This window comes from Ursus arctos, unplaced genomic scaffold (assembly GCF_023065955.2).
Source record: "Ursus arctos isolate Adak ecotype North America unplaced genomic scaffold, UrsArc2.0 scaffold_15, whole genome shotgun sequence".
NCBI lineage: Eukaryota > Metazoa > Chordata > Mammalia > Carnivora > Ursidae > Ursus > Ursus arctos.
In genome coordinates this window covers 58,210,173-58,222,997 of record NW_026622819.1, presented here as the reverse complement: position 1 = coordinate 58,222,997, position 12,825 = coordinate 58,210,173, and the positions used below count along the sequence as shown (strand labels likewise).

Sequence of the window (12,825 nt, the reverse complement as noted above, 5' to 3'; positions counted from 1 at the left end):
TACACTTCATGTGCTTGAGTGTCTCCCCCTGTGAGAGTGTTGCTAGGTTCTACCGGCCAAAATCCCAACATCAGTTAAATATGCGACTGCACTTTCTGCTACTTAGTATCAGGGAATGGAATCTTAAGTATGAAAGATGTCTTGTATAGGATGTCAAAATGTTGAGCAGTATCATTTCAATCTAAACACAAAAATGAAAAAAGAGCAGATGATCTCCCTCTTGCTGTAATCACTTTGGGATGCATGTCACGAAGAGCATTCTACAAAAGCAATTTTCATTGATTGACTGACTGATTGAGGAAAAGGGTGAATGTTCTTTCAGCACACATCCCTACTGAAGTATGATTCTTATAGCTCCTGACAGCTCTTCACAATCTGTAGTTAAATGCCAGGCTGGGGGTGAGGGAGGGGGGACGGAGGGAGGAAGGAAGGGAGGCAGGGAGTGAAAGAGAGAGAAAATCATAATTAGAACTTTTTTGGGGGTTTGACTATAGCTGACTTACGCCAAAGAGTTAAATAGATGAGGGTGAGACGAATTCAAACCTAAATGTTCTCTTCATCCCTTCAATGTATTTAGATGTTAGAGAATATAATTGCTAAAAATACCTTGTTAATAAGTTAACTGCATAATCCAATCAGTAATACTGACAACCACAGAGTTCTTGTTCTGCTTCTGTGGAAGGTGCTCCTCTCTCCAGAGCAATTACTTACAGCTGCATTTCTTTTCTTTTTTTTAAGATTTTATTTATTTATTTGACGGGGAGAGAGAGAGAGCGAAAGAGGGAACACAAGCAGGGGGAGTGGGAGAGGAAGAAGCAGGCTCCCAGCGGAGGAGCCCGATGTGGGGCTCGATCCCAGAACACTGGGATCACGCCCTGAGCCGAAGGCAGACGCTTAACTATGGAGCCACTCAGGCGCCCCTACAGCTGCATTTCTGATTTAGAGAAGCATTCAGCATCAGTGTCCTATTCTTATAATCGGAAAAAGAATCAGTCACATCTCTGAACTGCCCCTCTAATTCTACAAAACACACTTACCTAATTTGGGCAAATCTTTCACTCTGTGATACAACTAAATGAATGCTGGTCTATGGCTTATAGAGGCACTTAACATGACCAGAGATAAAACTGAAAAAAATTAACACAGAAATTTAATTTTCCAAATTACTGTAACAGATCTATGCCTAAGCACTCTTACTATTGGCTTGTTCTTAAAATTTTAATTTATCTTTCTAATGGCATAAAGACACATGGGGAATATTTATTCTTAATATATGTAAACTGGCTTTTCCTCAATTGCTAAGTCCAAGGAATGCTGGTGAGACAGAAATTCTTATTTGCAACAGATTCGCTTAATTACAGTGGATCTTCAAAGAGACTAAGTTTAATGCTAGCAAAGTCAGATTTGTTTACAGATTCTGGAAGGTGGCTTATCTGGAGAATATTTTTAAAAACACTGAGGATCTCAAGCCACAGAACAGGTCATAATAAGCACATTTCCAGGTGAGAGGCGCTGAAAAGATGCTTCCCAGGCTGTTGCACGCCAATCGAAAGGCCTACAAGGATGCTGGAAAACCTTTTATGTGGGTTCATGCTTTGCTTGCTATGGAAGCTTGAAGACATAAACTTTTGCAATTTGGAACTGACACACTTCATGCAATTACGCTCCCGGCAATATATATCCAGGTTGGGGGGAAAAACGGTTCAAACTAGTAAATAATTGCAGCATCACGGCGTCAGTTTAGTTTAAAGAGCTGACAAACCCTCTCTAAACTCCAAGCACAATTAGTCATTAGGGTCTAGTTTTTCAGCACTGTTAAGCAATTTGTAACCCATTCCTTTTAATAGGGTTAGGCATTACTTAACCAACACAGATGCCTTGAAAACTGAAACCTCGAATTATAAAGCAGCCACCTTGTTCATTACCTTCAGTGATAGGCAAATCATCTATAAAAACAGCATTTAATGGGCAACCAATGAATAATCAATGGCTCACTTTTCATCTGAGTGTGAAAACGAGAATAATCTAATACAAAGTCCCTCTGGTAAGATGCCGAATCTTGAGTTCTGCTGCTCTTCAGCGCTGATTTATAAGGTCTTGGAAAGCTGATGTAAACAGATGATCAATGGGACCCATCCTTGCTCATAATAACCCCCAACTGGCCCACTCCCTCTTTTCCAAGTCCATCCCTTCAGGCTATTAGCTCTGTCCAGCTAATTCCTCCCACTACTCCTGCCTGCTGCTTTTACTCCGGCCATCCGTTCAGTCCGGCCGACTCAGAAGTAATTTTATACGCAGCAGAGAGCGGGTAGAATTGATTTTTCACTCAGCGCTCAGTTCCCATCTGAATAATTATCAATTTTACTGCCTCATAAAGGGAAGAGTCAAAATTTCAAATCAATTCAAAAGAGCTTTTGAGACGACAGAAACTGTGCATAAGAATAGAGGTCAAAGTTGTCAGTGACCTAAGGAGATGATGTCAGATATTACTATACCCGATAGTTGACATCAGAGGCACTCAAGATGATATAACCTCGTGCTAATGCAAATCATATTTATGCTGACTACCAGAGACCAGTCATTAATATTTAAAATGCTATCTGAAAGCCTACATTCCAAATAAATAGAATGTATTCCACTGTTAATAAAGATATATCACTACTTAGTCATATGCTATAAAGCAAAGGATTACCAAGTATTATTAACACACAGAAATTACTTAAACCAACAAAGCACGGTCATTCTGAGTGAAGACAAACTTGATTGTCTCCTGTACAACCACATCACTTGCTCTGCACCGTCTGATGGTATTTATCTAGGTTCACAGCCTATTGATTTTGGTAAAATCTTCTACCGACTTTATAGTTTCCGCCAAAGTCTATGGGACAATATTGTGATCAGGCTGAGTGCCGGCAGGAGGCAGTTGGCGGTGGACTTGTCATTTGCCATGGTGGGGTGGGGGCCGGGTCTGATTCCTGGCCAGTCTGAGGGTATTTATTTTCTCCACTGGCTACATGCTCTAAATCTGTGGGTTTCAACCTTCTCCTTGCAGAACACCTGAGGGCTACGACATGCTCCCAACAGTACCAGAGGCTACTGCAGTTGGGTAGGTGGCCAAGGGGGAAGGGGGGGTACAGCCAAATCTCGACAGAATGTACAGTTTGAAATGGCATTCCTGGTGAATCTGAGATCTTCTCCCTACCAACGAGGCCCTTGAGAATCAACAATGCAAGTGGTAAGGCCTTGGGCTTTTGAGCCAAACAAACCTTGGTTCACATTCCAATTCCCAGTTGCTCTCTGTGTCTCAATTTATTCACCTGTGAAATGGGGATGATGAATGGGGTTGTTGTGGGGGTGTACGTGAGAAGAGTTCTCTGAAAGTCCTCTCCTCGTGTGTCAATCTCTGTCACCACTATCTTAATCAAATTATCATGTAAGTGGTTAGTTACCTAATAACTAACCAGTTATCTCTGTCCCACCTGACAGCAACTTTTTAAGGAGAGAAATTATGTCTTATGAGTCTCAGTGGCTCTTGCACCTTGTGCACAGAAAGCCCTCAGTACACGTGCTACTTTTCTCTTCTCTTTACCGTAACAGCGACGCGTCGTAACACTTACAGGGTCATACCAAACACTTGCAGGCCGACAGCGCCTTGTCTAGTTACACAAAATCTTAATTACACACCTCCTTGCCAGGAAAACAAAACGCTAACTGAGACATCACCCAAAATATGTAAAATATATATATTATTTTAATATATTATATATTAATATAATACATATTATATTAATTATATATTAATATAATACATATTATATATGTAAAATACATGTTATATAATTATTAGACATTATAATCTATTATATATTAAAATAAATAAAATATATAATATATTTATTATTATATAGAATTATATATTATTATTATAATATATAATTATATATTATAATTTATTACTATATATTAAAATAAATAAAACTATACATATAAATAATATATATATGTAATTCAATTTGAATATTTGTAAAAATTGATAGCCAGGAAGAAAACCTCACCCATGGCTGGCTCATTCTACGTTCATCATTTCTTTGCTCAGAGAGATACTTTCCGCTGGTGACAGGAGCCTTGGTTTTTGGCTAATAACCTTGTTAAAGTGTTTACATTTGCAAACCACAAACTATTATGAAGATAATTTGGCAAAATAAAACAACTGGAAGCAGTATAAAGTTTCCAAAGTTAGTGGAACTGGAAAATATCATAGTGATGGTATCTCCATAGAAAAATGTAAGTATTATTCTCTTTGAAATATTTCTGGCATGTGTTATTTATTTTTATGCATGCTGTTATTGTGATTTGCAGAAGTGAGTTTTTAAAAAACAGTATTAAACTTGGACCTAACTCATATTAGCCAGTCGGAAAACACATTTGAAAATAAAGAAGTCGTGGCTTTATTTATTACTTAAATGCCTTGGGGAATATGATCTATCTGAACCTTGATTTCTTATCTTAAATGGGAAGAATACTAATTGTGGTATGATGAACAGAAAGTTCCCAGCAAGCTGTCTGGCACTGACTAGGAGCTTGGCAAATGGCAGTTTCCCAACGTACCAGAGTACTCACAAGGTGAACTTCAGAAGACATTATTAGAGGCTCCAGGAAAGAAACCAGAGCTTGACCGTTTCTAGTTCTGGCTTCGCCTTTTATTTCTCTCAGGCCTCTGGAAGAGCTATCCTTTTTTGAATTCTAGCTTCACTGGAGTAAGACAAATGACTTAGAGATATCTTGAGGGTGAGTAGTCCTGGGGCTAGGGTGCTACCCTATCTTCAGGGAAAATACTCCTAGAGAATAACTGGTAAAGAGTCTTGACCAGACCATTTGCTCTAAGAGATATTCAGGGTCTAGGCTGGCTTTTGGGAAACTCTGTTTCTTAAGCCAGGTGACCGACCACCAGTTACCTGCTGTAGGACATCTGGATTTTGCTGCATAAAATGTAATAGTCTCTGACCGGCCTGGGTAGCCTCTCTGCATCGAAGTGGCTTCTTGCCCTCTTTTGCTATGTGCTTGAAGAGGTAGGTGACGATGTAGTCTAAACTGGTACAGCAGCTGGAGGAGACAACTGTATCTGTACGAACAATAAATGAGAATTCCTTCGCATTACTGAAGTGTTTTTTCATCTGATTAATTATAATGCCTCCAATTAAAAAAATCACTCTCTGGTTTCAAAGCACTTTTATCAAACTATAAATTCCTCGAGGGCGGGGATTTTGCCTTGTTCATCTCTTTAAACCCAGTGTCTACTACAGGACCTGGTATAAAGACGTGTTAGAAAGTAAATAATTTCTGGATTGAATGGGACAGAATTTTCCATTTGTGACCCTGAGGACCCTCTGTTCAACTCAAGCGACTTTATGAAATATCTCTTTGGTGTAAAGTGCTCTTCTGCTTCAGATGAAACAGGGGGTAGACTTGCAGCAAAGTGCTCTGTTCCAGGGGCAACCCCTACCCTGGTGTCCGAGATCTCATGACGTAGTACGTAAGTCACTGGAGCCAGTGCTGGGTACAAACGAATGACACACTGCTGTGAGGATTCTGAGGAAGACATCACATGTGCATGGGGATCAAAGAGACTTTTTTGAAGGAGACAGAACCTGAGATGGGCCTGGGAAAGTTAGTTTAGTTAGATATAAGGAAGGACATTTTTCAGGTAGAGTGATTATTAGCACAATGCAGTTAGGGTGGCGGGAAGGTAGGAATTCTGGAGTCAGACAGCTCTGGTTTCAAATCTCATCTTTTCCAATTACTTGCGAGGTTGTTACTTTGAAAGAACCACTTAACCTTTCTCATTGTTTGTAAAATATCTTGCAGACTTGAATGAGAAGAAAACAGCTAGACATTCTCATAATAAAAACAGCTGATATTTAATGAGAGCTTACTGTGTTAGTTACATGAATTACTATTTTGCATCCTCACAATAATAGTTATATTATTATCCTCACTGTAGAAGTTACTTTATTATTTCCATTCACAGGCAAGAATAGTGGGGGATTAAATGACGTGTCCAGTGCCACATAAGGCTAGATGACTGTGGAGCCACTGTATGAAAACAGACAAGGAGCTGGATTCTAGATTTATGTTCTTAACTGCTAAAACCAAGTAAATACTAAACAAAATTAGGTATTAAGCAAAAATATATGCAAGCACCAAACACTTTCTTCAAACACGAGGGGCTCACGAGATGATGTTACTACTGGTTTACCCTCATGATGGAAAGAGGAGAGTGTATTCAGGAGTAGGACTTCCGTTTTGAGTGAGAAAGAATGTATAGGGAGTCGTAAGAGAGAAGGCTGACAAAGTAGGTTGGGGTCTTCCTGGAGGGCATCCAATAGTGGGCTGAGACATTACATTTAGTTTGAAAGACAACAGAGGTGTTATTAAAGACTTCTTTTAAAGCAAGTGAGTGACATGATACAGGAACCATTTATTAACTATCTATTTTGTACATTAAAATTATTATTCGCTTACTTCTAACAACCACTATGTATATAGTAGGTGTGATTATTTGCATTTTTCAAATGAGAAAAATGAAGCTGAGAGGTAAGTAGCTTATCCAAAGTAAATGGTTTTGATTCATAGCATGACACTACCCAGATTTTTTGGCTAAAGGTAACATATGGACATGATCCTGAGGAGTTTATGATTAGTAACCGAAATGACAAGAGAAACAATTAAAAACATTAAAAAAATGGTAGATGCAGATGAGGAAAGTGAACTGGGAGAGTAGGGCTGGGAACCAGGAGATTATACACTCCCTAAGGCAGTCATTCGTCTCTTACTTTTACTAATCTCTGAGCTTCTGAGACACGTGTGCCTTTCCTAGATTAGAGGTGCCCTCTTAGCTGAATTAAAGAATGGGTAGGCAAAGCTAATCTGAGGAAGGTTTTTACAGGTCTTGAGTTGTGTTCAGTAATAACACCTAGAACTGATATAACGCCATAGTTTAAAAACTCTTTCAAATACATTGTTTTGGAGAGAAATGGCATAATAAATAGAAAGAGCTGGTCTGGGGGAAAGTTCTGAAATACAGATAGATGAATGCATTTAAACTTGAGGATGATGGTAGCTGTTGCAGGATCAGGAGGGGTTGTCTGAAGGTCTAAAAGATGGCCACGGACGATAGTTTGGGGAACTGTGGAGCTCTGGAAGCTATATACGCAAGTAAACTGTACTGCTATGTTTTCCTTTGAAGAAAGGAGCTCTTTTTCTCCTAAAACTATGGTGTTTGATTGATTGGTTGATTATCTCCCCTGCCCCCAACTGGGTTACTTTGCAGGAAAGGGAGCTCTGGTTTTATAATTCCAGGAGGTAATATAATGCAGCGGAAAACATCTAGGCCTACAAGTCAGGCACAGACTTGTTGAGCTTCGTTGCTTTTCTCTTTTCCTTTACATTTCTACCTCTGAAGTCCCAATCACAAAAGTAAATGGATTAAGTAACTTAGTATCTACAAAAGGAAGCAAGCAGGAAATAGATACCGTTTCCCTCACCAGTGAAGAGCAATATGCTATCAATCACACAAAAATTATAAAGACTTCACATAGATTTGGTGACCACATGCCATGCAGGTTGCATTAAAAGGTTCCAATCTACTGAGTCAGCTATGAAAAAGCCAGGTAAACACTTTAGACATGAAGGTTGGAGCATATATCCTTGCAATAAAAGCAAGAAGAAGAGCTTCCATTACTGCTGATTTATGGTTGGGGACTTTGAAACGGATAAATGTTAGTTTAGGGTAGATTGAAAGGTGTGGAATCATTAGGATCAAGGGCCATTTGATCAAAAACAGAATGAATAGTGCTGAGGACTGTGTGTTATTATTGGTTTTCTTTATTTGCAGCTCAAGCTATTATTTGAGATTCAAATCATGAAACTCTCCTGACATAAAACGATGAGCAGAAGTCATGAATTTTCATATTTTGTCCTAGTTCTCGGCATTCAGAATCTTTTAAGAAGGATTCATCTGTGATTTAGATGATTGTAGATACAATTTTTAAGCCTAATAGGCACTTCGTCCTTTCCGGCAACTTGCTGTTTGGCACTAAAAACAGCCAAATGCTCCTTTTCTCCTGCAACCCGTCTCCACGGAAGCACATGCATCATCAATAGCCCTCCTGTTCACTAAGACCCATCACGGAACGCTGTTCTGGAAAATTAACTGTATAGGAAAGAGTTGCTTCACTGAGTCAGGAGGATGATAATGGGGCTGAGCTAAAATTTGGCTTCGGCTCAAAATTTCTCACCAGGGCAGAAGAGAGGATGGAAGCCTTGGAAAAATATGGCGTGAAAGGCAATCTCGGAAACAAAAGGCCTGCGTGGGTGGTGCAGTAGTTTTGGAAAGAGGTGGGTCTAAGTTGGAATCTGTATTTCCTAGATGTTTTGACTTACGGAGCTTCGATTTGCATGTCTGTAAGATGTGCTTCATATCACCTACTTCGCAAGGCCTCGTGAGAGATCAGTAAGGTGAGGAGCGCAAAGGCTATCATATTGCCCAACACACAGTAGTACTGTCCCCTTTACACTTTCCATGTGTTTTCCTGGCTATTTCAATCCCTGAAACACCAAGCCCATCACTTTGTTTGGCTAATGCATAGATTTCTTCTATCTCTAGCATGTTTCTGGTGGGAAAAACTAAGGTACAAGGTCTCTAAGTTTCTAAATGTTTCCTGAATGTTTTGCTCCCATATTACATTCATACCACTTCCTCCAATTCAAGAGTGTGTTCAAAATAATAACATACTCTATTAATAATGAACATTTTATTGGTAGTGGACTTGATGAGGAAAGGTCTGGTGCTTTCCAGTTGGTTCAACTTTTCATTTACCTTCACCATCCCTTGTTTTTGCCTTTTGCGCCATCCTTCTCTTCTTGGAATGCATGCCCATCCCTGCCCCGGCTGAACTGCAGAGGCCTTCCCCGATCACTTCTTCTAGAGAAGCCACATTTAATCATTCTCCAGTCATTATCCCATTTTAAATCTTTATTTAGCACTTGTCATGACTGGACATTTTCTTGTGTGTGTTCACTTATTTATTGTTTATCTTCTCTCTCTAGAAGCTAAGCTTCACATAAGTAGGGACCTTATCTGTCTTGTTCCCTTTAGTACGGCCAAGTACCTAGTATGTACACAACTGATACTTACTGAATGAATGACTTCAGAGTCATTATTAAGAGCAGCTTTTCGTAAGTCCTGCACTTGGTCTCGGTATGTAAGAGTATGGGGGTGGGTGATGGTGGCTGGATAATTAAAAAGACAGAAAATACAATCTCTTTTCTCATTCACCTTTCTCTTTCCCCATATTATAGCTGGCCTGAAACTAAAAATGCTGATGAATGATTATTACCAAATTTTTAAAAATATGTTAAGCATATTAGGTGTGTTACAACTCCATCACTGATTGAATTTTTTTGTGCCTCCCTCTCTCATTTTTTCCAGAGGCTAAAGCAGAACTGAGACCTGCTTGTAACCCAAATGCTGCTTGTAACAATAACTATTAATGCCTCTTTACAGATCTATTATTGTTGGAAAAGGAGAAACCCAAGTGGTTACTTTCAATAGTCCTTTTTCTTGAAGACATAGGGCATGATTCACCTGCCAGACTGTGACCTAGATTAGACAGACAGATCCAGCAGGATAGTGAGGTGAAGGGGAATGGGTTTTAGAATTAGAAAGACTCCTAGATCAGGCTCGTATTAGTTGTGTGACCTTGTGTAAGTTGTTTCACCTCCCTGAGCCACAGCTTACTCATCTGTATAATGAAAATAATATTACCTAATTAATTTAATCAATAAGTATTTATTGAGCACTTACTATACGCTAGGCATTGGGAATAAAGTGGTACCTCAAGACACTGTTCCTGTCCTTCGGAAGCTTGCAATCAAGTAGGAAATAAGGACAAACAGCACTATTAGATTATGTAACCAGTTTTGGTATGCATAGTGGTTCTGAGAATGACAAAGGCGAAGTACACATCTTGAAAACACCTATAAAAGCATCAGGCATAGAGTACTTGCCCACAATCATACACTTAATAAGGTGGTAGCACTGGGACTTATTCAATATTCCCTCCATAATGCCACCCCATCAAGACTCCCTTGAGGGCCTTGTGAAAATACAGATTCCAGGCCCAAGACCACACTTTGAGACAATATAGCTACCTGCAACTAATTCAAAATCTTCAAGTATTACCATGATGTGAGATAAAACTATGTTAAGCCAAACTGTAATAAGAAAAGACAAGGCTTCAGTTTCTGTCCATGAAGGATTAACTGCCATGAGAATTTTTCCTTCTGCCATAAATAACTAGAAAACAGACAAAAATATGAAACAACATTTTTCAATTATTGCACAGCAAGCAGTATCGGGCTATTAAACCAGAGAAGAGGGAAACAAATGAGGTTACACCTACACAGTCACTGGAGCTTATTGCCCCAAGGAGTTTCCAGGCTACAGGCCTAGAAGGGGGAACCCAAACAAAGCTAAGTAGTCTCACTGAGTTGAAGAGAAACAGTTTGAACTTAGGGAGGCTGAGGCAGGTAGAACTCATGGGACAGAGTTTCAGAGAGTGGGAGGCATACAAAGAGAGAATTCTGGAGATCTGTAAAGGAGTCCTTTCTATCCAGTCTTTGAATAATAACAGAGATATATAATACATGTGTAGCTGGAGTTCCAGAAGGAATGGAGATAGAGGAAAAAGGTAGACTGTGATTATCTGAAGGCAAACTGTGATGATATTATTTGAAGGTGTAGATTATAAACCCTAGAGTGCCACTAAAAATAAAGAAGTCTGGCTAATAAACTCATACAGGATTTAAATGGATTCATAAAAAGCATTTAATTAATCCAAACCAAAAGAAGGCAGGAAAATGGAAAAAAGGAAAAAAGAAACAAAGCTCAGTCAAATAAAAAGAAAACAAATAGCAATATTATAGATTTAAACTCAAATACACTGGTAGTTACATTAAATGTAAATGGTTGAGACACTAATGAGAAGGCAGAGATAGTCAGATTTGATATAAAAATATGACCCAACTATATGCTGCATGTTAGGCAAATATGTCCTATGTCCATGTGCTAATTCCCAGAACCTGTGAATATGTTAGATTACATGGCAAAGAATAAGTAAGATTGCGGATGGAATACGACTGCTAATTAGTTGAGTGAAAAATAGGGAGATTATCCTGAATTATCTGGGTAGGCCCAATGTAATCTCAAGTGTCCTTGAAAGTGAAAGAGAGAAGGAGCAGAGGTCAGAATCAGAGGGAGATGTATCTATGGAAGAATGGTTATAGACGCAATCTTGCTGGGGGCCATGAGCTAAGGAATGTAGGTAGTCTCTAGAAACTGGAAAAGGCAAGGAAATGGAATTTGTCCTGGAAAGGAACAGAGCTCTGCTGATACCTTCAACTTTAGCCCAGTGAGACCCATGTCAGATTTATGACCTAAAGAACTATAGAGTGGCTCAGTTGGTTGGGTGTCCCACTCTCACTTTTGGCTCAGGTCATGATCTCAGGGATGTGAGATTGAGCCCTGCATCAGCTCTGCGCTCAGCACAGAGTCTGCTTGAGATTCTCTCCCTCTGCCCCTCCCCCACTCCCTCTCTCTCTAATAAATAAGTCAAATCTATAAAAAAATCCAAATAGCTATAAGATAATAAATTTACATTGGTTTAAGCCACCAAGTTTGTAAAAAATGTTACAATATCAATAGAAAATACCTGCTCTCTACAAGAAATTAAATATAAAGACACAGGAAGATTAAAAATGAAATGATGGAAAAACAGGCAACACTAATCAAAAGAAAGCTGGAGAAGCTAGTAATACTAGACAAAATAGATTTCAGAAAAAAGATTATTACCAGAGATAAAGAGGGTCACTTCATGATAAAGGGGAAAATTCATCAAAGGGACAGAACAATCCTAAATATTTACATACCTAATAACAGAGCTTTAACATACTTTACACCAAAGATAGAACTCAAAGGAGAAATGGAAAAATCTATAATTATAGTTAGACTTCAGCACTCGTCTCTTGGTAATTCATAGAATAAGGAGAAAACAAACAAACAAACAACTAGTAAGAATGTAGAAAATCTGAACATTATCAATTAGACATACAGAACATTCTTCCCAACAACAATGGAATGCACATTCATTTCAAGTGCCCATGGAACATTCACGGTACTTTGAACCATAAAAGGGATGCAATAAATATAAAGATTGTAACAATCATTGAGTATATCCTCAATGGAATAATGGAATTAAACTAGAATCAATAACAGGAATCAGGAACACCTCTGGATATACAGAAATTAAACACTGTGCCTCTCAGTAACAATCCATTGATCAAAGAAGAAATCAGCAGGACAGTTAGAAAATATTTTTAAACTAAACAGAAAAACCCCTAAATACATAAAAATTTTGTGAGGAATAGCTCTAGCTGTGCTTAGATGAAAGCATTAAATGTATATTAGCAAAAAGGAAAGTCTAAGATCAGTGATCTAAGTTTCTATCTGAAAAATTAGAAAAGGAAAAGCAAAGTAAACTGAGGGAAGGAAATGATAAAAGCCATAAATGCAATCAATGAAATAAAAGACAGAAAAATAACAGAGAAATCAATGAGAACTGAAAATTAGTTCTCTGCACTAAAACTGATAAATCCAGAGCCAGAATGATCAAGAAAAAAAAGAGAAGACACAAATTGCCAATTTCAGGGATGAAAGAGGTAACATCACCAGAGACCTTACAGAAATCAAACTGTAGAACAATGGGA

General features: G+C 38.6%; 1 protein-coding gene across 9 annotated transcripts in view; it reads right to left on the bottom strand.

The window, feature by feature from the left end:
* Window positions 1–12,825, bottom strand: part of RANBP17 (RAN binding protein 17) — a 319,843-nt gene that overhangs the window by 23,663 nt on the left and 283,355 nt on the right. For all 9 annotated transcript variants that reach the window (XM_044388576.3, XM_044388577.3, XM_026510957.4 and 6 more), the window contains one exon: window positions 4,956–5,122. In XM_044388576.3, the coding sequence (XP_044244511.2) occupies window positions 4,956–5,122 (167 nt within the window). The remainder of the gene's footprint in view (window positions 1–4,955; window positions 5,123–12,825) is intronic.